Consider the following 27,346-nt stretch of genomic DNA (forward strand, 5'->3'; position numbering starts at 1 on the left):
TCGGGCCTACAGGGTTTTGGTCTGTGGTGTTCTTCTCTGTCTTGTGGCGGACAAACATTTTTTTTTACTGGCACAAATAATTTGTGTTATTCTTATTGCGACACCTGATTGTTCTCTCATTTTAGTTATTGTAACATTTTTAAATGGCTGTACAATAAAAAAAAAAAAAACGCTACTAGGATTTTATGTTTTTTGTGTGATTTCAGATCAGTTGCATTAATACAGTATGTCAATGAAAAAACAACTAAATTCAGACCCGTGAGGTTGAGCTATAAAGAATGATACCAAGCAAGGCAGGGGAAACAATAAAATAAAGCAATTTAAAGGTGAAATACAAATGTAAAATCAAAAATGGCCAGTTATATTTTGGACCTCAGAGGGTTAACTCAGCAAATCATGAAAAATTAGGCTTAAGTTTTTGTTCATGACAGTGCAGATTTCTGACATGGTGTATAAATTTAAGCATGTAACAATTTGATTTTTTTCTAACAAAAAAGTATGAAACGCAAGTGAGACTCTTTGTAAACGAACCGCCCCATAGCTTTGTGGATTTTATACTTCTTAGGCTACATATTATATATTTATTATACAGGCTGTACAGTACATAAGATCAAAATCTGCATGTTTTATGTAACTAAAGCGTTTAATTATGTGAGCTGCAGAAAATAATAATAAACTATATTTATATGAAAAACGCGTTTACTTACTGCATTTGAATTATTGTAACAATATGTAACCACCTCCATATGTGTCTGAAAAAAAAGGCTTTGCTTTTGCCACACCAGAAAATTTCTCTAGATCCGCCCCGCATGATTCTCTGATTTAGGCTTTTTAAACAAAGTCTTTACCAAGGTTTTAATAGGTAACTGACTAAAACTACAGCGTTTGCTGACCAAACTAAGTAAGTAAAATTTCACTGAAGTAAAAGTGACTTCAGGCACTGTATAAAACAAGAGATAACTAGGAATGAATTCAGTCTCACTAACAGGCATGTGTTTTTATCAGTTTATTAAAAAGATCAGTCCACAGTAGTTCAGAGTCTGGCACCAACAACATAAAAAACAAATGAATCAAAAATAAAGTGTACACCCTAAAATAGCACTGAACAAAATGCCTGAATAACAAGGGATAAATAAAAGAACTGAATTAAAAAATAAAAAAACACTAAAATGTAATCCACGGGGAAATGATGGTGAATTCTCCAACTTATTTTTGAAACAACAGTTACATTTCTAGGTGAGCCAGTTCTGGGTTTACTTTTCAATTTTTTATAGGTTCTATAATTTGTACTCATATTGCTGATGACGACCGTCTGCATGGTGAATTAAAGATTAATAGCAGACACATCAAAAGTAACAGAAAGGCTGTTTCCAATCTTTCTGTCATTTAAAAAGATCAGCTGATCTTCAAACTAGCAGACCACAGATATACACAGGATACTTACAGGAGTGCTTTCCTCGTAACAAAGGGAATTACACTTCACTACAAAGAATGTAGATTCATGCTAATAAAAACTGTCATAGCAGTTTTATTTTAATCGGATTGTGACGGTCATTTCTGTATATGTCACTAAAACTGACCCACAGGAGCTAAAAGTTATTTTGGGGGTACAATAGCAATACTGCATGGCTTTGAAACTGCCTTTGCAAAACAGCTCTCCCTCTTTCTATTGATATGGAAGGACCCACAAAATGCATTCCACCATTATCTAAATGCATTTGAAAAAAACGGATATGGCAACAAAAGGTGGCTGCAGACATTTAGAGATTTGCATAAATGCATTCTGTGTTTGAAAGAGGAATGTTCTGAAAACAAAAGCACCAATACAACGGTCAAAACACACATAACAATACTGCTTCTGTGTGTGTGTGTGTGTGTGTGTGTGTGTGTGTGTGTGTGTGTGTGTGTGTGTGTGTGTGTGTGTGTGTGTGTGTGTGTGAGAAAGAGAGCGATTTAGGGAATGAACGTTCAAGGGGGTGAAGCAGCAGGATTTGTGCTCTGACAGATTTGTCTAAAATTACTCTGATGGAAGAAATCCCTGGTTCTGTTGAAGAAAAGAGGCTCAAAACCCACAAAGAAAGCTGCTACAGGTCTTTGAAAGGCACAAGGATTGGAGTAGAAAAGTGTTGTTAAGGCACTACAATTTGGTGGGAAATAATTAAGGCACAAATCTGATGGAATATTTCCTTTTCACAAAAGCGAGCGGGGGCTTCCATCTTGAAGCGATGCTGACGCTGTTAGGGATCTCGTCATTTTGTCCTCCTTTACTCGTACTCCTTTCGTCTCTACTCTTGTGGGCTGATAGCGTCTGCAAGCAGCTCCGGCCTCAAACATTCAATCGGACACTGGATGTTCTGGGGAACAGAGAAGGGCACGTCACAGGGAGAAGGGAGAGGAAACATGCATGTTGTATGGGCTACAGCTACATTTTTATCTGATGTAAATCTTCATTGGAACGATTACTATTAGAAAAAGACACTGACCAGTTTGCGAAGAGCATTTTCTCTGTAACGATCAAAGACGTCTGGGCGAACAGGCTGGAGGAGGTCAGCCTCCAGCTCAGGCTGCCCTCCTGGCCTCCTGCAGTTCTCACATCGCCAGCCCTGAAGAGAAGAGAGAGAGATGTTGCTCACACACACAGCCAGCCTGGCCTTGAGTGCACACAAACACCTTTAAAGAGCTTTAAAGCAACACTACAGGTGGCGTTCTCACCTGTAGTCCTCCATAGCAAGTACAGGTGCAGATGGCTCCCTGGTACTCCTTCTGCCACTGCCTCCCGACCTGGTACATTTTCCCATCGTCATAGCAAGTCGACTCATCTGGAGAAGGATAGAAATTAAAGAAGCATGAGAGTAAACTCAACACGTTAAAAAAATCCTGACATAGACCTCGTCACTTTATTCACACCAAACGTGTTCTCGTATCATTAACCTAACACGACACCCGGCTCTGGTGTGTGTCCGGCAGTCAGCACTCACGAGGTTCACATTTGAATTCTCCTTTGCCGTTGCCCAGACAGGTGCAGCTCATCATGTGACCATCCTCACCGCGGCGATCCCACCTTTCTCCAATAGGGTAGTTATTGCCGCCATCATGGCACCACTCTGAAGAAGGGAGAGGCAGCAAAGAGAGGGACAGACACGGAAAAAGAAAGGGACGAGGAAATGATGCAGAGAGGGAGTGAATGCACAGATGTGCAAAAGATGAAGAAAGCAGTTCATCAGTCGAGCCCATTCACAGATACATATTTATGCAGCGTGTGCAGACACATAATAAATATACAGAAAAATGAAATGCTCTCAGCTTCTCATATCGTCGTGTTAGCTTTGCAGTTATGGACAATACAAATAACTGAGTGCGAGGCTCAGTCGGGCAGATCAGTTTGATGTGAGGTTTTCACAGTTTGCAGAGAAGGATCAGAGGGATCCACATGGGCAGGCTACAGCTGACTCACACACAGTAAAGTCATTTTCTTTATGATTAACTGAAACAGTAAATACATTTAAACCTGAGGCAAAAAATGTTCTATGCAAAGGTCTATTTCTCATTGCCGTGGCTGCCCATGCTGACATTTTATTACTGCATGCTGCTGCACATCCACTGATTCTATGACTCAGGAATTTATAATGTGCATAAAGGCAAATGGCATCATTTTATGTGTTTAACTGAATTTCCATTTGCTTGTTTTATGCCTCCCTATTATAAATTCCTCGTGTTTAAATCACATAGAATTATTACTGGACTTTAATTCCATGGTAGGGTTTTGCAAAGCATGCTGGGATGGGGTTAATAAGCCACTCACTGGATGAATCACACCTAAAATGCCCACTGCCCAGCCCCAGGCAGCGGCACCACAGCTTGAAGCCCGTCTCTGACATGCGCTCCCACTCTGAGCCCACTTCATGGTAGGTGTGTGTGAACGTGTCGTAGCACACGTCCCGTTTGGGGGTGATGGGGATGCCACCTTTGAAGACAAAAAACCAATTTTTTTTATTGCTCATTAAGAAACTCATCGGGTTATTGATTTAATATTTTCCCATTTTTCACTTCAGACTCTTTGAATCTTTTCTACTTTTCAATTTTCTGTGATCAAAGAATAAAATTGCGAGCGTAAACTGCTGTACCAGCATCGCCAGCGATTACGACTTCCTCCAAAACCTTCTCTTTAGCCCCGCCCTTCATGGCCTCCACAATGACATTATAGGAAGCTCCAGACGTCAGTCCAATCAGAGTGGCGCTGGTGGAGTTGCCAGGGAGACGCATCTGTGTGGAGAAAGATAAAGCAGCTGAATGAGGAACGTCCTCTCATATCAAACGAGCTCGCGTGTGGATGTGTGTGCACACGCGTCTGTACCTGGAAGCCTCCTTCCTCCAGGTCTGTGATAGGATTACAGGACACCTCGTACTCTGTCGTGTGAGGGATGGGTTTCCAGGAGATGGTTGTGATTGTCTGAGCTTCTTGGGGAATCTCTGTTTCACTGTCAGAAAAACCAAACGCGAGACCAGGCAGAGGGCCGTCGCTCACCTACAGGAGCCACATGGAACAAAGTGTGAGCACATGAATATTAATTAGGGTCATGTATTTGTACCTGCTCTGAAATCAAAAACCAGCATGCATAAGACATAAGATTTGTTTTTACTTTGATTTCATCAAATAAAGCTGATGTAACGTGTTGGAGATGCTTTCACTGCTTTACTGAAACAAGATTATAGCTACGTCAGGGCCTCACCCACCTTGACCAAAGGTACTCTGTTTCCATCAGGGCCTGCCACAGGAATATAAATTAAGGGCTCTTTGAGAGTGGGTCTCTGGCCTTCCTTGGGTCCACTGTAGGGGCCGAATCCATTATTGGGGCCCAGACCCTGATACTCTGTATAGATATGCTGACCCTGCTGGCCTGGCTGGTTCTGGCCGCTGGTGCCAGCCAGGTGGACGTGGTTGGAGTTAAAACTGGAGAAACAAAAAGAAAGGGATGATAAAACAGCAAAAACCAAGAGGTGCGAAATCAGAAAACACTGTTAAGGTGGTTAAAGAAATGTCCTTCCTTTCCATATGACTGTGGCAATGCTTACATTTTGTCGTCAAAGGACTCGGGAACATCCAGAATGTCAGTGGTGGGGCGATGAGGAACAGGAAGCTGAGGCAGCTCAGGGAACAACAGCTGAGAATCTGGAGCTGGTTCTGATTGGATCAAAGACAAACGTGTGCTGGCTGTTAGATTCTTAGATTCCAGTACTTAGGTTGGATTGGTTTCATTGTATAACGGTTAAAAGAGCTTTGGACGGCTAAACTCAGACCCTCCGGCAAGCATAAATTGCCCAACATATTTACAGCAGTGCTGCATGGCCAGCAGAGGGCAGCACAGCACAGCTCATGTAGCAGTTATTACTGCTGGTTTTGTCTCTCTGAGAGAAGTTACTCTTAACAACAATCGTGAAAAATAATCAAAGTCAAAGTTCTCATTACATCATCTAACTGCTGCAAGTGGGAAACTTTAAAAAAACAACCTTTAAGGCTTTTATTTAATGGTGTAATCTGTAAGTCTTTGTAGAAGTACTCATGAACTGAGTATATTATTCCACAACACCATGTCCCACCTTCAGCATATCACATTTTAAAAAGTTGATGGGAATAGTTTTTCTTTTTTCCCTTTAATGCAAGAGAAATAACTTTGCAATGTTCAGTTTCTCTTAAGTGATACCAGAAGTCAGAATAAAAGCGTTTAATACATTCGACACACAGTGAAACGTAGAAACATCTGTAGCTGAACTGTAACAAAAGAAGTTACAGTCGATAAACGACTGCAGGTGGACGACGTCTGCACTTACGGGTTCTGGCTTTCCCCACCAGCGGTGTGCTTCTCAAAGCATTCTGCAGGGCTACGATCTTAATGACATACTCCGTTCCTGGTTTCAGACCTATTGTCAAACAAAAAGTCAAAAAGATTCATCTTTTTTTTAAAATAAATGTTTACATGACATGTAGTAACACTCATGCACACTTACCATTGATGGTAACAAAGTCCTGGCCTGCATGGGGTCTAGGAAGGACCTCTCGAGGCACACCACCCGCCTCCTCATAGGTGACGTAGTACCCTGTAATGCCTGGGCTGCGTGACGGCTCCCACATGAAAGAAATGCTGTTCGGATTCAGGGAGGTGAAGCGAATATTTGTGGGTGGGATGACCAGAGGCTGAGCTACAAGACAGACAGAAAAGTGATTACTCAGGAAATATGGAGAAAGTCTTTCTTAAGTAAATACATAATACTGTGTGATGTGCACAGTTACCTGTGGACGCTGTGAGTGTGAAAGGTACGCTGCGCCCATGTCCTTTCAGCGTATAGATGTTGATCTTATAACTGGTGCCAGGCTCCAGACCTAGAGTGTGAATACAGACATGTTAGCGAGAGTCTGTATGTGCAGAAACACATGTTTAACTCTGCTGTCTCGTACCTGTAATAGTGTATAAGCGCAAATCAGGGCTGATGGTGTTTTGGATGGGTGTGTAGCCGGAAGAGGGGTGGGTGGGCGTGGCCTCAACCAGGAAACCAGAGATGGGGTCTGGCTTGGCCCGCCATGTCAGCGTGATGGTGGAATCATTAACATCAGCGATACGCACACGACGAGGCGGGCTGATATCTTGAAGCAAAGCAGCACCAGAGAAAAAGTATTAATAAGATGGAATAAAAGCAGCTCCTCATTTTTATGCGTCAAATTATCCATTTTATAAACTCACTCTCCAGGGTGGTGACCTCTCCCAGGACGGGCCTGCTGGTTAGAGAGTTCTTCAGCGCATAAACGTTGACTTCATAGGTGGTTGCAATCTAACGGGACCCAAAGAGATACGGTTACATTCTCCACAAGGCTGAGAGTCAAAATAGCGACTGAAGCTGCGAGATTATATGTCTGTGCATGTTTGTGCACAGGTATGGGTGTGCCTGGGAAAGCCTCGTTAAACAGAGTCGTTATCAGCAAGTGTGCAGACCTCCACGTGTGTGTGCTCGTGTGTTACTGCACATGTAAACGCACTAAAGCTGATCGAGCGGGCTAAATGCTTACAATTACATCATGTACAGAATTATTCCCAACTTATCAGTGAGCACATTTTTCTTTCTCGTCTGGTATCGATGCTTAAGAGAGACTGAAAAAGTGTCAGTATCTGTGATGGCTAAGCTATTGAAGTTTAAGGCACTGGAAATTTATTTAATTTACTCACCATGAGCCCAGAAATGTGTGCCTGAGTGGTGTCTGGGGCCAGGTTGATCTCTTTGGTAGGCCCGCTCTTGTTCTTTGGATTTACCACCACACGGTAGCCCGTGAGGCCCCTGAGCCCTGTTAGCTGATTGTCCTGACCCGGCATGTCCCAGCGCATAATGAAAGAAGTAGGGCTGACCTGGGAGAACTGGAGGTTAGTTGGAGGAGAGATTGCTGGAAGGAGGGAAAAAAGAAAAATAAGTGTTATTAGGAAACAGAAGAGGAAAGCTGGGTTTTTCACTTGAACTGCTGTTTCGCATTAATTAGAAAGCTTTGACGCTGGAAAATGTTCTCAAACATGTAGTTATAAATGTTCCCTTCCCTACCTGTAGCTTGTGTCCCAACCACGGCTGTGCTCTCTGTGTCATCGTACAGAGCAATGACCTTCACGGTGTATTCGGTGCCGGGCTGGAGACCGTATATGTCGGCTGACTCGGCTTCTCCTGTGGGAGCAGGAAGCAGCTCTCTCTCCCCCTCCTCAGAACTTGAATAAAACACTCGGTAAGACGTGACGGTTCCCTCGGGACTGTCCCAGGTGATCCGCAGTGAGGTTGAATCAACGTCTGAGAAGGTCAGGTCTTTGGGGCGGTCTACATCTAAAGGGAATGAGAGAGGATAAGAAAGACAAGTATGAGAAGGTGATGTCGTTTAAGTAAACTTTCAGTTAAAAGTTTCCACAAGGCAAATCCTTACTCGTTGAAGCCGTCACCACCTGTGGAGAGCTCTCCCCGTCTTGTACTTGAGCAACCACACTAAAGGTATACTCCGACGTCGGCATCAGGCCTGAAAAAGTAAACTCTGTCTGATCTGGAAACAACAAAAAAGGGAAAATCAACACGGCTCAAAGTTTACAGCTAAACTTCACAACACGCTGTGAATGTGGGAAACGTACCTGGAGCCACCACCTCGGTAAAAGATGGTCCCAGTCCATTTCTAGGAGCCCCAGTCACCCTGTAACCCTTGATGGGGCCTGCGGCGGGGCTCCACCTTACTGTGATGCTGTTGTCATTCACATCTGTCACCTCCATCTCAGAGGGAGAGTCGACACCTGCAAGAGAAGAAAACAGATGTGAAAAGGAAAGTGTAACGCTGTTATGTCTCAGAGAGATTGTGCACTTTGTGTGTCCGTACTTGTCTTATGAGTGACATAGATTGGGACGCTGGATGCGGGGCTGTCTCCTCTGCCCGTCACAGCGTACACAGTGATAGTGTAGTCAGTTCCAGGCTTCAGGTTAGAGATTGTGGCGGTGGACTGAGAGCCAGGAACCGTGAACTCCTTAGGATTACCATGACCACCTGAGGCAAAAAGACCTTCCGTTTGCAAGTGTAACGATTTACTAATGACTGGCCAAAAAAATTTGCAAAAAGGAATAATATAGTCAGAAAAATATACAGTTCTTGGTACAAATTAAATCTGTAAGTCTACCTGACTCTCCATGGGTGATCCTGTAGTAGCGCACAGTAACTGGGGGAGCAGCCCAGCGGACAGTGATGCTTGTCGGGTTCGAGTCTAGCACTTCCAGGTCAGTGGGAGCATCAGAGACTGGACAAAGACGCCAGAAAGAAAAATAAATACATATCCGACGTGTTGGCGTTAACGTCGTGAGTGGATAAAACATTGAAAGTGGCGTTCATACTTGTTTTCTGTGTCCCGCTGAGCGGCAGGCTCTCCTGTGTCCCGCTCACGGCGAAGATGTTGACCAAGTACTCTGTGTCAGGAGTGAGTCCTGTCAGAGTGAAGTGCTTCCTGGACGGGGGCAGCCTCTCGTCTTTGGACCTCCCACCCGTCACCATCTGGTAACGGATGCGGTAGCCGCTGATCTTACTCTGCGGAGCGAACCAGTGGATGGTGAAGGAGTTGGTCATGATCTCAGAGAACTGCAGGCCGACGGGTGAGTCCAGAGCTGCAGGTCGGGACAAAGAAGGATAAAGATGATTTCACTGGCTCTTATGATGCCAGTGGCTGATTCTAGGCTGATGCACAGTTGCTCCTGACTTAGAATCACCTGTTTTCTGAGAGCCAACCACAGGCGAGCTCTCCCTCTCCTCATAAACACACATCACGCTCACCAGGTACTCGGTGTTGGGCAGCAAATCTGCAGACAGCAACAACACCACAGATGTGAATGCAGCCCTTTCTTCTGTGACTGTACCTGGCTTTGTGTTAATCATGATTACTACAGCTTACTTCTTAGCACCACACTGTTAGCCGTCCCTCCTACGCTGGTCTCTGTGATCTCATCTTCATCATCGATGGGATGATACCTGAATGATACAGAGACCGACATCAGCTATATTCACAAGCTACTGCATGAGGACATTTTTGTGTTTCTTCACCTACCTGATACGGAAACTGTTAATGTCAGCAGTGTTTGGGACTGGGGGAGAGACCCAGGTGACCTCCATGGTGTCTGGCCCGACCTGCCCAAAGGCTAAATCAGTGGGAGCTGGCACAGCTGCGGGAAAGACAGAGCAGACTGTTGGATTTATGAGATTTCTTATTGGTTGTGAAACGGGATTCGGGAAATTTAATAACTCCACGAAAGGATGCAAGAGAAAAGACAAACATAAGGGAACAACTAAAAGAGAAAGTGAAATATTTACACGACCGTCTTTTAAAAGACGAGTCTGTGATGTGTTTGTGTGTCAGTGCAAATCCTCTTCTGAAGTTTTACAACATCTTCAAGCTGGGAGAACAAGCACTGTTTGCACTGGTGGGGGGTGGGAGGGCAAGCCTTAGTATGATAAACCTCTCAACTAATACCAGATGGTCCCCACACACACACACACACACACACACACTCAGGGCTATTAAACTGACAACAAAACACGCACAGCAGTTACATCAGCAACCTAAAGGTTTCTGTTGTTTAAAGAGCCGTGTCAAAGGTTTAATGAGAGCTTTATTACATTATATAACCTAAACAGTGAATTCACACTGAACGTGTGTGTTTTTTTAGTTCAGCTTGGTAGAAACACGGCTCTTACAGGTCTGCTGAGTGAGCGTGGTGGGCTCGCTCTCGCCATTCTCCGTCAGAGTGGTAACGCTGATGTCGTAGTCGATGCCCGGTTCCAGTCCGTAGACCGTGTACTGACCGGTTGTGGGCAGCACCTGGTCTTCAAAGATCGGCACGCTCTCGCCGGCTGCAACTACAGTGATCCTGTAACCAGTGATGGCTTTGGTGTCGAACGGTGTCCAGCGTAGACTGATAGTGGTGTCGCTCACATCCTCAAAGCTGAGGTCAGTCAGCTGTGGTACTTCTGGATGGATGGGAAGAGATTTGGGGGCAGAGAAAGAAAGAGAGAAAAACCCAGAAACGCCAAACAAAGAAACAAAGAGCCAAACGTGAGGAAAAAGAAAAAGGAGAGAAAGGATACAAACTGGTTAATCTGGGCCACAAACACTGGACTTCCAGCAGGGTGACACTGATGGAAGCCCTAATGTTAAGTTTGCGTCTCCTGATATACAGATATATATATCACCAAATGGTAATATACCTATGTTACCATTTGGTGATATATAAAGTTAACATTAAAAGCATTAGTGTTACCTATGAGTCACTTTAGCATAGGCACTTAGCTGCTGGTGCCTATGCAGAGAGCAACAGTTTCAGAAAAGAGCTGGTAGGTGTTAAAAGTTGAAGGTTGATGTTTTATTTGAAAACATCAACCTTCAACATGTTGCTTCTGCAGCTGATTAGAGAATGACTTTCCATACATGCACATCCTGTCTGCATGGACTGATGGACCGGGAAGAAAACCCATTCAAACCTCTGAGAGGCCTTCTTATGAAATTAAACATCTCACCTGGTGTAATGACAGTCGATACCGGAGTGCTCTCCATCTCATCTTTAACAGCGACAACACTGATGTTGTACTCCACACCAGGGCTCAGGTTTTCCAGGGTGCAGGAGTTCTCACCACCTTCCACAAATTCCTCCACACTGTTTCCTTGTTGTCCGTCAGTGGGAGTGCATGTCACTCTGTACCCGGTGATGTCTTAGAGGGATAAGAGAGGTATTTAGTTGTTAGACTGGCTATTCATGATTTGCTTGTTGGGATTCTTCTTTTTATTGCACATGTGTGTACCTGGAGTACTGGCTCCGTTCCATTCCACTGTGACACCACCGGTGCCTGGGTTAGGCTTCAGATTGAGATCGGTTGGAGGAGACAGAGCTGGAGAGGAAAGAGGATAGAAGATCAGAGGAGGACGTGTGGAAAAAGAATGCAAAACAGAGAAAAAAAGGTTTGGAAAGTGGAATGAAAAGAGTCCACTTACGTGTGACAACGCGGCGTGTGATCGGAGTTCCCTGCTCGTATCCATTAATGACCGGCTGGACGCTGTAGGTGTACTCCACTCCTGGAGTCAGACCGGAAACGTAGATACTTCCTGACTCAGAGGTCACATCTCTCGGGGCTTCCCCACCCTGACTGGGCCGTACTGTCAGCTGAAAGATAAATGCACACAGTCAGACAGACTGAGCAGAGGAGGTAAAGGTCAGAGGTCAGTGCTTTCCCAAGAACACTGAAGCCAGCAGAACATTCTCATCTCTGGTGCGACATCTTCTAACCAATCAGATATATCTCAGAGGGTTCAAGTTCCCATGTTAGTAGCTAACTCTGAGAGGCGCACACTCAAGTAAGAATAACTGGAATGTGCTTTGCACAGCAAACAGGAAAATGCATTTAAACAGTCAGAATTACAGACGTAAAGAAGAAAACCTGCACCCAAAAAGGCAAATGATGCAAAAATATACTGTAAGTGAGGGTACCTTGTAGCCAACGCGGGGAACTGGAGTCCAGGTGATTATAATGGAGGAATCAGTCACATCAGTGTTGAAATGAGGAGCATTACCCATCGCTGGGGCTACAAACACAGAAGGTGAAGGTGTGTTCTTATCAATTTTAGTGTCTTGGAGTATAAATACAGCAAAAACTTCCAATATTCATGCTTTGGTGTTTGAAGGAGGCCACGCCTCATTGACTCGACTTATCCAGAAAAATCTTTTTTAATAGCAAAACGCACAAAAGTTTGAAGTATAAGCTCGGTGGCCACAAAGCTCAATGCACTGGATACTCACTGGTTGTAAACAAAGCTGTCTCTCCCGCACTCATGGTGTTGGCTTGCTCCGCGTGCAGAGTCACTGTGTATTCGGTATCTGGCTGCAGGTTGAGGAGGGTGTACTGGGTGAGGCGGGCAGGCAGGCGCAGCTGTTTGGGGTTGGAGCCCTCAACAGTGAGGAAGAGACGGTAGCCGGTAATTTTGGCACGGGGTGCAAACCACAGCACCACTGCACTGTCCTCGGTCACATTGGCAAAATGGATGTCTGTGGGGGCATCGGGCTCTGAGAAGACAGATAATGAACACTGTTAGATTCAGAGCAGTTTGATCTAAAAGACTGTCGGGAGCAGTATGAACAGTTTCAGTTCTGGTAAAAAAGCCATTCTTGTTTCACGCTTCATCTCCGTCTGCTTTATCCCATATTCAAACAGCCAGTCGTATCAAACCATCTTCAGAAACAAAGGGTCCTATAACAGATGGAATGGCCCCCGCAGAGCCCCCACAGTCTGGACCAGAGCCCAGGCTGCTTGGAAGAACTAAATCCCCAGACGCCCTGACAAAATGCAAAAAACTCTACCACAGGAAATACGTGCCACTGGAAAAATAAGCACTTGTTTATTATGGTTTCTGATCAGTAATCATGATTTCATGCATTTGTAGGATAACTAAAACATGTGCACATTGTATTGTCTGTTTCACAGTGTGGTTGTGTTAGGGTTAATGCCTCTTTACCCAGATTTTAGTCATGCAAAGAAGAGAGGCTGTGTGTATTCACATCCAGTTTTGGCATGTAAATGATTTCCCTGTAGTCTGGAGGCCATCTGTCATACTCACTGGTAGATTGCTCTCCAATAAGTGGCAAACTTTCGTGTCCATTATGAACAGCATAGACACTGAATCGGTACAGTGTTCCTGGCTGTAGATGCGTCACTTCAGTGTAGGCGTTCTGACTGACGGGCAGATTCATCTCTGGCTGAGAAGAACCAGACTCATCGACGGGCATCACGGTGACCCGGTAACCAGAGATTTCACCAGAGGGTCTGGACCAAGTCAGAACGATTTTTTTGTCAGACACCTCAAAGAACTGCAGGTCGGTCGGGGAATCCACTTCATCTGTGGGTACGACACAAACAAATGTCAGTATGTGTTCTTTAAAACTGAAGTTAGACTAAAAACGTTGGGTTAAAATGATTTAAAAATGCTGAGCAGAAAAAAATGCACGTATAATGCAATGGATGGAGTCTGTGATCACTCAGCACATGCAGCTGAATGTGTATGACCATCTTCCCCTTAATAAAGGAAACATGCATTTGAGGGAAGAACCCAGAGAGCCTGACTTCTTTACCACTTATAGGCAGGAGACAAAAGTGCTGGACAAAATTAGTAAGAGAAGAAATAAATCTGACCCGAGCAGAATAAAAGAAGGGAAATAACACAAACCAGATCAAGTTAAGTAGTTGGCGATTTGATTCATAGCAAACTTTGAGTTATTGTACAAAGTTTTTTAGGTTGGGTCTTTGCAGAGCCCCGAATGTCGCTCTGAAGCTAAATGACTACTGCATTTCCAAAAACATCTGACCTTCATTGCTTGTTGCATAAATCCAGTCTAATCCAGCTGATGTGTTTAACATGTGTGTAAATAATTATAAATGATTCCTGTTACAGGACGCTCACTGAGACGAGTACTTCCAACCCTGCACCCAACCCCAATGGCAACCAACAAACAGCCTAAAACTGACTAATATGAGCTGCGGTGTGAGGTGGAGTTTCACTTTTCTGCCTTATATTAAACTCGGTCAGCTAATTTACACATCTTCAGTCCATCACACAAACTGTACACACACTCTTCCAACATCTGTTTGACCTGGCAGACTAACAGGTTTTACATAACTCCATCCCAACAGCTGTGAACTCAGTGACTTGACTTGCCTTGGAAAGTTCGTCTTGCTTCTACTGAGGATTGGAAACAGGCATAAATCTCTAAATACGCCACAGGACAACTTGCAGGTTATGATAGGTGCCCTCATGGCAAGTGTATTAATTCAAAATGTATGGAGGCACAGGCGGAAGATCAAATTATGATATGCAAAGATTAGAGGTGCTGACATGAACCATCGTGGATTATTCCTTACATCTTTTAGACCAATCAGCCAGTAGCACTCATTTACCTGGCAGTGGTTCCCCAGAGGTGCTGACTTGTACAAAGATGGGTTCACTCTCCAGGGTGTCCTCAATGGCGTAGATGCTGATGTTGTACAGGCTCCCTGGTAGAAGGTCACTCAGAGTCACGGACGTTGCTGTATCAGGGAGATTCAGCTCCGTGCTTTCACCTTCTACTGATGGAGTGTAGACCACACGATAACCTGCACAGAGGAAGAGGAAACAGTTACCCGTGTGTAGGCAGATGAGTTCAATAGCCAGCGACTGAAAATGTTAGCGTAGCTTACCAGTGATGGGAGCCAGCGGTTTTTCCCAGCTGATCATGATGGATGTATCTCCCACTTCCCCCACTTCGTGCTCCTTGGGAGCATCAGGTACTATGAAACAAGGTGTAAAAACGACGTTATAACCACTGTGGTGTGCGTGTTGATGCATGACACGAACTGTATCTCAGTGCTGCATTTAGTTGTAAAATCAAGGTGATGATGACGACAAATAATGTGTGTTCGCACCAGTTGTTTGTGAAGTAGTAAGAATGAGGTTGTCCTCTCCTCCCTCAGTGACCTCATAGACGTTAACAGTGTACTTCCTCCCAGGGAGAAGCTCATTAATGTTCACAGAGGTAGCTGTGCGGGGCAGATCTGACAGGAAGGAAATATTTTGGATCAACAAATCTGTGACGAACGAGGGAATTGCTGTGATTCTGAAATCAAGCAAAACGTCAGATTTTTTTGATCTTAAAGTGTAAATATCTGTATCGGCGCCTACCAAGAACGATAGGTTGTCCAGTGCCTTGTCCCTGCTCGATGAGCTCGTACTCCACTCTGAAACCCGAAACTGTGTCCGAGGCAGAAACCCAGGAGATGACGAAGCTGCTGGAGGTAATTTCGGTTACAGACTCTGAGATGTCAACCACAGGCGGAAGAGGGGTGGTCTCGCCTTGTGTTGTAGCCACTACAGGGAACGTCATTGATTGGTTATTCAGGACAGTCCCATACACATTCCTCCAAAACCATCAGTGACTTCGTTAACTTACAGGATCCATAAGTGGTGGTGAAGTCAAAACGTGTGACCTCTTTGCGCCCAAAATGCAGCACGCTGATCAGCTGACCCTCGTAGGTGATGCCGGGTTTCAGACCAGAGATGGTGTACGAGTTTAGATGGCCAGGAATTGCCACCTCCCTCCACGGGCTGTGAGAGTTTTTCTGTAAAATCACATGAGATGTAAGATCTGAGGGACAGTTTACAGGCTGACATTGTTTTAATGGTTAATTAAGTTTAGGCCAAACAGGGAGGAAGAGGAAACATCTCCAAAAAAACCCTTACCACTCTCCATTTAAGGATGTACTGGGTGATGTGTGCAGACGACTGGGCGTTCCACTGAATAGGGTGGGAGTCTGGTTGGTTTCCAGATTCTGCGATGATCACCTGGACGGGACGGTGACCACCTGAGACAGAGACAGAGCTGCTTTACCAGCCGCTGTGCAGTGAGTGACCAGTGTGCAGGAGAGCAGGCACATCTGTGCTCCAGTGTGGGATATCATTTTGTAAAACCAACGGCTTTATATAACCCAGTTTAACAGCGAGTGGGTGTGTGGGAGGATTTTCCTGAACACGGCAGAGAAAAAGCGTGAAAAACTAGCAGGTCTGTGTGAGATTCCAGCGCAGACTCTCAACAGTTTCTGCTTCCGCCGTAGTTTAAGATTTTTCCTGTTGTCTCAGAAGCTAAAAAAGTGCAAAAACATGTTAAAAACTGACACTAGTATGAAGCTTGTAATTCTCACACAGTGTAATTTGACATACAGAACTTTTTCCTCCCCTATGTAGTCTCTTTTCCATCCAAGAAACATGTTTCGCTGCTTAATTAACCAACAAATTTCCCCATATTCACCCAAACAACAGTTACCACCTGAGCCGTCGCATTAGTGCTCGTCTGTGAGGGGCCAACCACGCTGTGGTGAGATCTGGTGGTCATTACACCATCTGAGAGAAAACTGTAAGGGTTTGAGTCTGCACTATAAAAAGCTGCAGACGTGCAGGAGTTCACCGAACGATGCACAAATTATACAAGATGACTTTGCAGGTTAGAAGACACAAAAGAAGAGAAGTGGTATAAGCAGAGGCAGAAATCCAAAGGGGATACATCGAGTCATCCTGAATGTAAACAGAAGTCATGTGGTGCGCAGACTCCTGACATAAGCTGGGCTCATAGAAACTGGTAGCTTCTATAAAGAACTGAGGTTTTCTAACTGCTTTTTCCAAATAGCAGACCTGTAATCACAGTTTCTGAGCAAGTGGCGTGGTTAACCATAAGTTTCTAGCAGATACGCAAACCTCAAAAACAATCTGGGACCTATTACTGCCTATTACAACCCCACAGGCCACTGGCGAGGGTAAGGGTTATACAGAATCAGATGTGGGAGGTGCACGAACGGATGCACACTCACTGCAGAGCGGCTATACAACGAGCCTCACAAATGCGCTCTCCCCAGCTTTACTTATGTCTCTTTAACGTACAAGCATGTGCATGCAGACCTGACCCTTCACTTTTCACACTTAGACACAACATTCATTCTTGATACCGACAGACGCACCGCGAGGTGGTGATAAGGACAGCGGCAAAAGGAAGTCATTCTGGGAGTCATCCTAACAATAAGAAATGCATCAAAAGATTCAATTACACCCCAGACAAGAAGACGTAAACAAAGATGGCAGACAAGAAAACATATTTTCTAGATCTTATCAACGCATGTGCCAAATCAGAAGCTTTAGAAAGTCCTGCAAGACTGTTGCTTTTCCATTTTTACCTTTTATGGTTTTTCCCAGTTCGAGTCTGGATCTGGTTCATGCTGCCCTTAAATCTTAGCACGCTGTATTTTGTATGCCAAAGAGCATGCATGCACATGCGCGCACACGCATACATGCACACACACGCGGAGCTAGTTCACAGCTGGTTGCGATTATGGCCACTTACAGTAGAACGATGCCCTACATTTCGTATCTTCTGTCAACCTGCTTCAGATACAGAGCAAACCAGTAACAGTCCATTTAAACCTGGAACAGTCACCATTTGCACAAAGTTACAGCCTCACTTGGAACTAACCTGATAAATTTATCCAAGCTGCAGGAGATGGAAATGTTTCTGCTCCTCGAAACACTAAAGCCACCACACAAGCTCACACGTGTGCATGACTCTTTTCTTTTATAGAGTTGGAGAAAAGTTTGGAAAAGCACCTGAAAAACATTAAACGTGCACGACAGACACACCGGAGTCTGTTATGAAGGTAATAGTGATAGATTATAAAAGGGAACACAAAGTGTACTAAGAGGGAACTTAAATCCAGCTAAAATCTGTGATTTTGAAAGGTGTGTGCTGAGATTACGGTCCAGGTAACTGAATGTGAAGTAGTGTCTTGCTCTGAGTGACGCTGGTTTAAACTTTACGAGATGAGATTTGAATTAACGTGACACCAAAATCCACAAACTGAAACCTGCTGTTCAGGGAGCTCGGTGTGCAGTAGGTGTGTCTGGGCTGGATACGCGCTCTGCACTGTGGCGTTTGGTACAGCTGTAGCAACAACACAGGGGCTGTACCACATGCTGGCAAGAACAAAGGCTCAGAGTGGGGGTGCACTCGTAAAAGAGGAAATCACACCCACTCCCGGCTCTGTCTACTTCACATCAAAGTCAACAGCCTCTTTCCCAAAGGGACTTGAACAAACATTTTTCAAGAGTTGGAGCACAAAGTGATGCTGGAAAAGGTGCCCAGGTGAGGAAAAAGCGAGCATGCTCGGGACAGGCGAGCGTGTGATAGTCCTTTACGGCTTCCTGTTATTCTTTGGACTTTTAATAAACTGAAAATGTTTTTTAAGCTGAAGTAAATTAAATCGCACTCAAAAATATTTGTATCACAGTCCTGGGAATTTTCCTTTGCTCCTGCTGTTACAGCCGCACGTCAGCCCAAAATATACGAACAAAAGCACATTTAAAACCTCACCAGGGTACGTCTGCTGGGGCTCGCAGCTCAGCTCTCCAACACCATTGCCATAGCAGTAGCACTTGTACATGATTCCATGGATGACTTTATCCCAGGAGTCTCCAATCTGATAAAAGGCTCTCGTCTCTGGCTCCTGGCACTGGTCTGAGGGCACAAAGCAGAAGTGTAACAGTATGCAAAAAACAAGGGCACTGAAACTCATGAAAGTCATATATATTTACAGTTCAGAGCCTGCACTCGCTGTGAGTTATTATATTTTAACTACTAATAAAAATTAAGAGGATTCTCCGTCCATTTAACAAATACGCAGCATAAGCTTAGTCGATAAGTCGTGTCTGTTCTTCGACCCTACACTGAAGCAAGGATTAGGATGATTGGAAAAATGCAAAGTGTGCAATGACAAACCCACCAATGGCGTCACACTTCCAGCGGCCACGGCCTTGGCCAAAGCAGGTGCAGTTCATCATGTATCCCTCATCGTGCCGCTTGGTGAAGGTCTGGTTAACCTCGTATGTCAAGCCATCCACGCTACACTGGTCTGAAACAGACATTCAACAAAATGCTGAGCACCGTTTGTGTGCAGTGCAGGGTTTGTGTGTGTCTGTGAGCAGTGCAGGGTTTGTGTGTGTCTGTGTGCAGTGCAGGGTTTGTGTGTGTCTGTGAGCAGTGCAGGGTTTGTGTGTGTCTGTGTGCAGTGCAGGGTTTGTGTGTGTCTGTGTGCAATGCAGGGTTTGTGTGTGTCTGTGTGCAATGCGGGGTTTGTGTGTGTCTGTGTGCAATGCAGGGTTTGTGTGTGTCTGTGAGCAGTGCAGGGTTTGTGTGTCTGTGTGCAATGCAGGGTTTGTGTGTGTCTGTGTGCAGTGCGGGGTTTGTGTGTGTCTGTGTGCAATGCAGGGTTTGTGTGTCTGTGTGCAATGCAGGGTTTGTGTGTGTCTGTGTGCAGTGCGGGGTTTGTGTGTGTCTGTGTGCAGTGCAAGGTTTGTGTGTGTCTGTGAGCAGTGCAGGGTTTGTGTGTGTCTGTGTGCAGTGCAGGGTTTGTGTGTGTCTGTGTGCAGTGCAGGGTTTGTGTGTGTCTGTGTGCAATGCAGGGTTTGTGTGTCTGTGTGCAATGCAGGGTTTGTGTGTGTCTGTGTGCAGTGCAGGGTTTGTGTGTGTCTGTGAGCAGTGCAGGGTTTGTGTGTGTCTGTGAGCAGTGCAGGGTTTGTGTGTGTCTGTGTGCAATGCAGGGTTTGTGTGTGTCTGTGTGCAATGCAGGGTTTGTGTGTGTCTGTGAGCAGTGCAGGGTTTGTGTGTGTCTGTGTGCAATGCAGGGTTTGTGTGTGTCTGTGAGCAGTGCAGGGTTTGTGTGTGTCTGTGTGCAATGCAGGGTTTGTGTGTGTCTGTGTGCAATGCAGGGTTTGTGTGTGTCTGTGTGCAGTGCAGGGTTTGTGTGTCTGTGTGCAATGCAGGGTTTGTGTGTGTCTGTGTGCAGTGCGGGGTTTGTGTGTGTCTGTGTGCAGTGCGGGGTTTGTGTGTGTCTGTGTGCAGTGCAGGGTTTGTGTGTGTCTGTGTGCAGTGCAGGGTTTGTGTGTCTGTGTGCAGTGCAGGGTTTGTGTGTCTGTGTGCAATGCAGGGTTTGTGTGTGTCTGTGTGCAGTGCAGGGTTTGTGTGTCTGTGTGCAATGCAGGGTTTGTGTGTGTCTGTGTGCAGTGCGGGGTTTGTGTGTGTCTGTGTGCAGTGCGGGGTTTGTGTGTGTCTGTGTGCAGTGCAGGGTTTGTGTGTCTGTGTGCAGTGCAGGGTTTGTGTGTCTGTGTGCAGTGCAGGTGCAGCTAAGGGCCCATAAAGTGCAGCTGTGCAGGTGAGGGATTTTTATCTAGCACGACCTTTCACCTTTACACTCAGGGAGATCTAATACCAGTCTGTAGCCCCTTGCTTGTTGCCACGGTGTATCCTGCAGCTACACGTGTGGACACCTACCGTTTAGCTGAGAGTAAGCAATGCAGCTCCATTCTCCTCTGCCATTGCCAACACAGGTACACCGCATCATGTGACCCAGAACCTCGTGACGCTTGTCCCACTGGTCGCCTACACGGTACATCGCCCCTTCATTCGATGTGCACACCTCTTCATGAGCTGGGACACACAAAAGCAACTGAATGTTACACCTCCTGCTGGTCTTAATGGGGAGGAAATACTAAAAAAAATTAGATGCACGGATCCACACACACACACACACACAGCATACTTTTATCATGATCAAAACAAACACATTAACATGACCGATGCCCTTTGGACATCACTGACTCAACCCTGCTATTACTGCACAGGGTGGGAGAGGATGCAGACCCCACAGAATACCTGTCTTTGTCTCCATAGCAAAGAAAATTTGATTAAAAGCTAGAAACAGCTGTCGTGTGCTCTCGTATGTATGAAATCTGCCATAATTAAAGAGAGTGAGTGGTTTGGGTTTTTTCCAGAGAGATATACATTTGAAAAAGTGTCTGATGCAAGTAAAGACCTGCTTCCATGTGTGAGCGTGCATGTGTGGAAAGAAAGCGTGTGGCCTTTTTTACTTTACTGCATTCTGATTGGTCGATTCTGACCAATCACTGCACATGAAGGCTGTAGCTAGGACATAAGTACAGGAATGATTAGAACGTGGCTTAGGAAGGCTTTGCTGTGGGTTTAAATAAATTAAAATATTTGCATGTTGTATGTCACTAACACTAAACCTTTGTGTATGCTTTTGTTAAAAACATGCAAAAACTTTCATACGAATTCTGTTCAAAATAAATATGCATGAAAGCCTGAGTGAGTAAATGACGAGAAGCTATTTTTAGTTTCTCCCTGATTCACAACAAATGGGTCAGCGCAGCGAGCAGCTCTGCATGTTTGATTTGGGAGATTTTTCATGTATTTATTTATTTGACTAAACTCCGGATATCCTTTCTGACACAAAGGGATCTGTGTCTCTTCCTGGGACTGAACCACAGGTCTTTCATTTCTTAAGTGGAAAGTTCAAAATTGAGCCAAAAAAAAAAAAGACACTCATTTTTTTGTCCATATATATGTGTTTTTGTTTCTGGGTTCAGTGGTCCTGACCAGTTGAAATAATTAATTATATTGTTGGATTTTTGTTTGAATTCATGCTGGACGCGTTTCTACCCTCACAGTTAAAATGAGCCTTTCCTTCAGACAAACCCATTAACAGCTGCCTAAATGTCAGTCTGCATTCCATCAGCAGTCATCTATTTAAAATTAATAAAACTAATAGTCTTTAGTGTAATTTAAACCCTGATTTGATGACTTCAAAGTGGCTATTTAAAAAGCTTCTGGCTGATTTGTGGGAACTAAATTAAATTCCTGCCAAAGAGATTTATCAGCAGCTGAGAGGCTGATTGCAGTTTAACCAGGCACGGGGGCTGAATTTGAGAAAGGGATTACTTTGTTTTGTTTGGTTTTTAGATTGTGGATCTAACCAAGTAAATGATGACATTTGCATAATGGAGGTTAAATTCTGACTGTGGGTCACAGCTGGAGGCTGTCCTGCGGGCACACGGCAGACGGTGCAGAAAGCTTTGAAGAAGATTGCCACAGGTGGAGGCGAGGGGGCTCCGGACCTGATTAAACGTCACCATTAACACCTCAACGACCGTGTTTGTTTTGACGATGCCTGTGAAGTCATTACTGTCAATATAAAGGAGCCCTGCGCTCTGAATGTATTCACTGCGATGCCAAAAACACACATTTGTTGTGACAGCTCAGCTGCTTTGTATAAAGTGACTTTTACGTCTCCAAAGTTTAAATTGATCAGATTTTTCTCTTTTTACAGCACGATGGCACCAACGCTATCGCTGTCATTACTGCTTCAGACATTAGTGTGGTTTTAACGACCCCTCCCACAGTTTCACTGGCTTCAGTCTCCTTTGTTACCCACAGAGACTAAATGGCACCAAGCTGTAAACAAAAGGTGTAAGAAGTGTAAACAGATTTTGCCTGTGATATCAGCGCAGGCTGCTTTCTAGCATCACGCTGATAATCGCCTCCATGCTAATTCAATCAGCTTTAAAGGTCAGGTAAGCATTCAGACTGGGGTGGAGGTTAGACTTTGCAATTAGCAATTAGCTGCCATCATTGTTAGGAAACTGCTGAGCCACGAGCTAACAGCCCTCTCTCACTCTGCACACACTTACCCGCCATGGGACAGAACCCGAAACGCCGCTCGTCATCATAGTTTGTTGTGGTGCCGCACCACTTCATGCCATCCCTTCGTCCATCTGCGGTACAGTCGGTATAGTTTCTGCCATTGTAGAGGAAAGGGAACTGGCAGAGAGCGCCGTTAGAATTACCGCCACGTGTTGCCACAATTGCTAAAGAAGAAGAAAAAAAGCAATAATAAGTAATAAGTTTAATAAACATCTCCTTGACAGACTGTGCATCTTGCTTTGGACGCAAGCTTGTGACAACTGGGCAAATGTAAACGTAGCAGCTCATTGTTAACACGTTTCAGGGTCTTTGTTTAACACATTAGGAGAACAGCAGGTCTGGGTGCTGCAATGAAAACCATCTCACAGCTGGCCAGCTGCCTGTCATTACACAGGAGGAGGCACATGGTCAGCTGCCTCCTTCTCACTGCAGCCTCGCTGTTATTGCACATCAGAAAACCTGTATGAGGTCTTAAAGTTAAGAGATGGGAAAAGCCTCGCATTTAAAGGAAACATGTCATGTTCACGCCCTTTTGTTTGATTACCTGCACTGACCAGGAGATGCCCTACTGTCGATAAAACGCAACTCCTGTCTTTTTCAACAGCGCACACTCATTTTCTTCAAATATCAAAGACATGATATTTCTATCTGAAGCACACAATCACCACCACAGAAGAAAAAACATGTCAACACGTCAGCGCTCCAGTGTTTAGCTCACCGTTCTTCTCTGTGCAGAAAGAAAATTTCTGCTCTGTCTCGAAGTCAGACGAGGTGGAGCACCACAGCTGCCCGTCAGCACGTCCATCGGAGGTACAAGAGTGGTAGGTCTTTCCCTTGTAAACAAAAGGGAACACACAGGGCAGACCACCGGAGTTGCCACCGTATACTGGAGCAGGTCCATCTGAAGGAGGACGGGAAAACAAACAGAGGCATAAACACCACTTGAGAGTCGTTTTTGTATGTCTGACTGTGCCGTCAGCCTAATTATGCTTAACTCTGCAGGTGAACTTTGTAATTTGCAAATTTGTAAAGAAATAATTCATTACCCCATGGGTTGCAGCTGGACCCGGTGCCAAGGCAGGTACAGATCATCTGCGTAGTTCCCTGTTTCTTAATCCAGCGCTGGCCAACAGAATACATCAGCCCTGTCTCCGTCTGACAGGCTCCATTCTGGGCATGCTCGGGCACAGCGTCGGGCTGGTAGACCACGGGGTGGATGTTGGTGACAACACGGGAGCCAGTGCCTAAAACACAACACGTTACACCAGTCAGATATCAGAGCAACAGCTCAAGTTAGATAAAAAGCACGAATAAAGAACAACTGAAATTATTAGTAGTTCTAAAGACTTACTTCATGTGCATACATGAGTCAACTTAAGTATATGAGTAACGCCTACACTACAATAAAAAGACTGTCTTACTGTCTCTAAGTCACAATGAGCATGTTTCTGTCTCACACCCTGTCATCACTTTCCCCCTACATTTGCACATCTACTTTCCATTTCTGCCTCTGCTTCTCATGAGGTCACGATCACGAGTTCCAAGCTGCGTTTTTCTCACTTCATCACTTGGACACTTGGCACCTCTTATCTCTCTCGCCTCACAACATGTGTCTCTGGTACGCATTCCTCTCCTCGCACAGAGCCGGGGAGAATAGACACAGGGATATTGTCAGTTCTCACCCAGGCCCGTGGTGTGAAGTGAGGCATGTCGTTCGCACTTCCACTCTCCTCGGCCGTTCCCCGTGCACAGACACTTGAGCAGGTGACCCCGGGCGTCAGTCTTGGTCCAGGTATCTCCAATACGGTAGGAGGACAGAGTATCCTGGTCATTACAGCGATCTAGGAGAGAAGGAAATGAGAAGTAGAATATAAAATAAAAGGAAACTCTAAGCAGTCTGGTGACTTGGGGGAAACTCTCTGCAGCGACTGAGTGGGGCCTGAATCACTGGCTAGCAGCTGGTTGCATGTTTGTGCACACATGGGGAAATTTATTGATGAACTCTATGAAGTGTCAGAGGCCACCCTGAGCACTTGGATAAAACAACAAACTAATTGAGAAAAGCATTCATTATTACCTGATGCACCAGCCAACATAATAAAGGACTGGAGTGACGGTTTAAACTGTCGACACAGCTGGAAAACATTTCCTCCCCAGCCTCTTAAAATTCTCCAAGAAATAACAAGCTCACTTTATCATTAGTCCTTCTTAGAAGACTCCATGCTACGTGGATGGCATTCACTGAGGGTTTAAAGGATGTGCAGACATGTGTGATTCAAAACAGCAGCAATAAATTCAGATTTTCTGCTCGTGTGACTTTCTGAGGGTCGGCAGACAAGCTTACGTATCCATGGAGATCATGCAAAACAAGAAAAATCTCGAAAACAAATGAATAAAAGTAGGACGGCAGGAAATTAGATGGCTGCCCCTTCCTGAGGATGGTCCTTACAGAGGTTCTTCCTTTTGAAAGGGAGTTTTTCCTTCCCACTGTCTCCAACTGCTTAGTCATAGTTGCTTGTCTGATTGCTGGGTTTTCCCTGTATTACTGTGGGGTCCTTCACTTACAGTATAAAGCACCTAGAGGCAACTGTTGCTGTAATTTGGTGCTGAATTTCATTTTTCTTAGCTAAAGCTGAAAGCAAAGCAGAAGTGTAGATGGGGCAGACAAAGCAAAGCAAATAAGTTGTCTCACTCCTGGAGGTGCATGTGATGCGTCCATTTCCCTCCCCGACGCAGGTGCAGTCCATGACCATCCATCCCTGATACGGCTTCTCCCACGTCTCCCCAACAACATACGATGCTCCCGCCGAATTGTCGTAACAGCGCTCAGCTGCAGGGTACAAACTCATTAATTACTTGTTCAGCACTGTCTATGAAACACACATATGGCTGATGCAGAAGAATGCATCTGTTAGTCACTGCCTGTCTGAATGACTCACCAACAGGTTTGCAGGCCCACTCTCCTTTGCCGTTACCCAGACAAACACACTCCAGCATGTAGCCTCCTGTGTCGTGGGGTCTCCTCCAGGTGTCACCGATCTTATATGAAGCCCCGCCCTCATGACAGCGATCTAGGTGCAGAGAAGGAGAAGACATGATTTTAGAGATGATTTCAGGCTCATCAGCATAAGCAAACAAAGGGAACTGAAAAAATGTGATGCTTCATTATTTAACCACTAACTGCAAATAGCTGCATGGCACCAGGTTCTAATCAACTGTGGAGAGCGTGGGGGGTTAACCAGTTTACTGTTTGGCAGTCCTAGACGTGTGGTCTGAGGTTAGAGCAGTTAAAACAGGCACACAGTATCACACACTTACTGGCAATGGTGCAGCTGATTTTGCCCCTCCCAGATCCAATACAGGTACAGTCCCAGATCATGCCGTCCTTGGGTCTCTCATAAGTTTCTCCCACAGTGTAGTACCGCTCGTTGACTTTATCGTGGCACCTTTCCTCTTTAAGAGCAACAGCAGAAAAGATGTTTTTGGTACATGTTTTGTTCTTTTCTCAGACAGAAGTGAAGAATAGATGTGATTTTTGTGGACGCAGCTAACAGCCCACAAACTAACCTTGGGGTTTGCTTTTACACTTGATTCCTGCAACTCCGTGGCAGGTACAGACCAGAGTGCTGTCCAAAAACTGCCGCTCCCACTGTTCATTGATTCCATAGAACTGACCATTCTCCATACAACCCTCTGACACGTGAAAATGGAAACAAGACAGAGAGAAAAAACAATTGAGTGATACAGATCAAAGCTGCTTGGTAAAGATTAAAGCAAGAGATCTTTTTAAAATTTGAAAGACAAATGCAGCCACTGGAAACTTGTCCAGCCCCAACCACAGCTAAAAACAGACACGGGACTTCTCTCCCACACAACGATAAGCAAACCCTAAATTGGAATCACCACTCTGCTGGAGGACAAGGCTTCTCCCCTGCCTGTGAAAGTGCCTGGATGTGTTAACTTGACTTCAAAGGAGCCTAATGCCGAGTGATAAATCACTTGCACAGCGAATAATAACCTTCCACTTTTACTCTCTATCTCCATCTTCTTTGTTCACATCTGATTCCCTTTCGACTTTTTCCAGCTTTTAAACAGATGGCGTGCTTTGTATTTTCATTCCCTTCTCATTCTTAGACCCAGTCTGGGGAGGACAGGAGGTTTTCTGGTGACTGAGGTTAATCCAGAGTTTTATGACTGCACAATCCATCTGTGGACCCCCAAGGACCCCCCTCCCCCCCAAAAAAAGTGCGCAAACTTTGCAGTTTAATTAAAATGTCCTCACCCCCACCCCCCACTCCGGCCTCAGATTGGAAGCTCACAGGCTGCTACACTCACTCACTCACTCACAAACGGCTTACCTTGAGAGACTGAGGGGACGTGATGCTGATGCGCCTGACGCCGATCCCTGTGCGTCCCTCTGGGCATACAGTTCACTGCGCTCCCGATACACAGGGCAACCAGCACCCTGGCGATGGTGCTGCCAGTCATACTGTCGAAGAGTGACTCAATGAAAGCAGAATGAAGCTGCAGGTGTCCCGCTGTTATTATATGCGTATATGAAAGTGTTATTTCAAATACACCCAGAGAACTCGGCTCCAATCAGACTGTGCGCTTTCTGCCGCGTCCCAGCCTGCTCCCTCTGTCCTCCTCTGCAGTCTGCGGCCCCAGTGTGCAGGTTACCACTCTG

General features: G+C 45.2%; 1 protein-coding gene across 1 annotated transcript; it reads right to left on the reverse strand.

Moving 5' to 3' along the window:
• Positions 1–1,856: 1,856 nt before the first annotated feature.
• Positions 1,857–27,346, reverse strand: fn1a (fibronectin 1a). Its single transcript, XM_080903860.1, has 49 exons — positions 27,018–27,346; positions 26,227–26,352; positions 25,978–26,112; positions 25,599–25,730; positions 25,352–25,489; positions 24,342–24,500; positions 23,706–23,903; positions 23,378–23,560; positions 22,647–22,823; positions 20,431–20,586; positions 18,884–19,012; positions 18,475–18,618; positions 15,804–15,925; positions 15,514–15,682; positions 15,246–15,431; positions 14,990–15,118; positions 14,765–14,854; positions 14,486–14,680; positions 13,152–13,430; positions 12,337–12,600; positions 12,028–12,122; positions 11,535–11,703; positions 11,345–11,431; positions 11,063–11,254; positions 10,244–10,516; positions 9,597–9,711; positions 9,444–9,520; positions 9,262–9,351; positions 8,893–9,159; positions 8,682–8,798; positions 8,387–8,551; positions 8,148–8,303; positions 7,949–8,062; positions 7,582–7,851; positions 7,218–7,429; positions 6,738–6,825; positions 6,455–6,640; positions 6,290–6,379; positions 6,007–6,198; positions 5,830–5,919; positions 5,074–5,182; positions 4,735–4,951; positions 4,355–4,525; positions 4,125–4,263; positions 3,803–3,964; positions 2,979–3,104; positions 2,713–2,819; positions 2,484–2,603; positions 1,857–2,354 (listed from the first exon to the last, which is right to left on the reverse strand). Exons 1-49 carry the CDS (start codon positions 27,145–27,147, stop codon positions 2,286–2,288), a joined length of 7,506 nt encoding a protein of 2,501 aa, XP_080759986.1. The 5' UTR covers positions 27,148–27,346; the 3' UTR covers positions 1,857–2,285.

This window comes from Rhamphochromis sp. 'chilingali' (assembly GCF_963969265.1).
Source record: "Rhamphochromis sp. 'chilingali' genome assembly, chromosome: 14".
Taxonomy (NCBI): Eukaryota; Metazoa; Chordata; class Actinopteri; order Cichliformes; family Cichlidae; genus Rhamphochromis; species Rhamphochromis sp. 'chilingali'.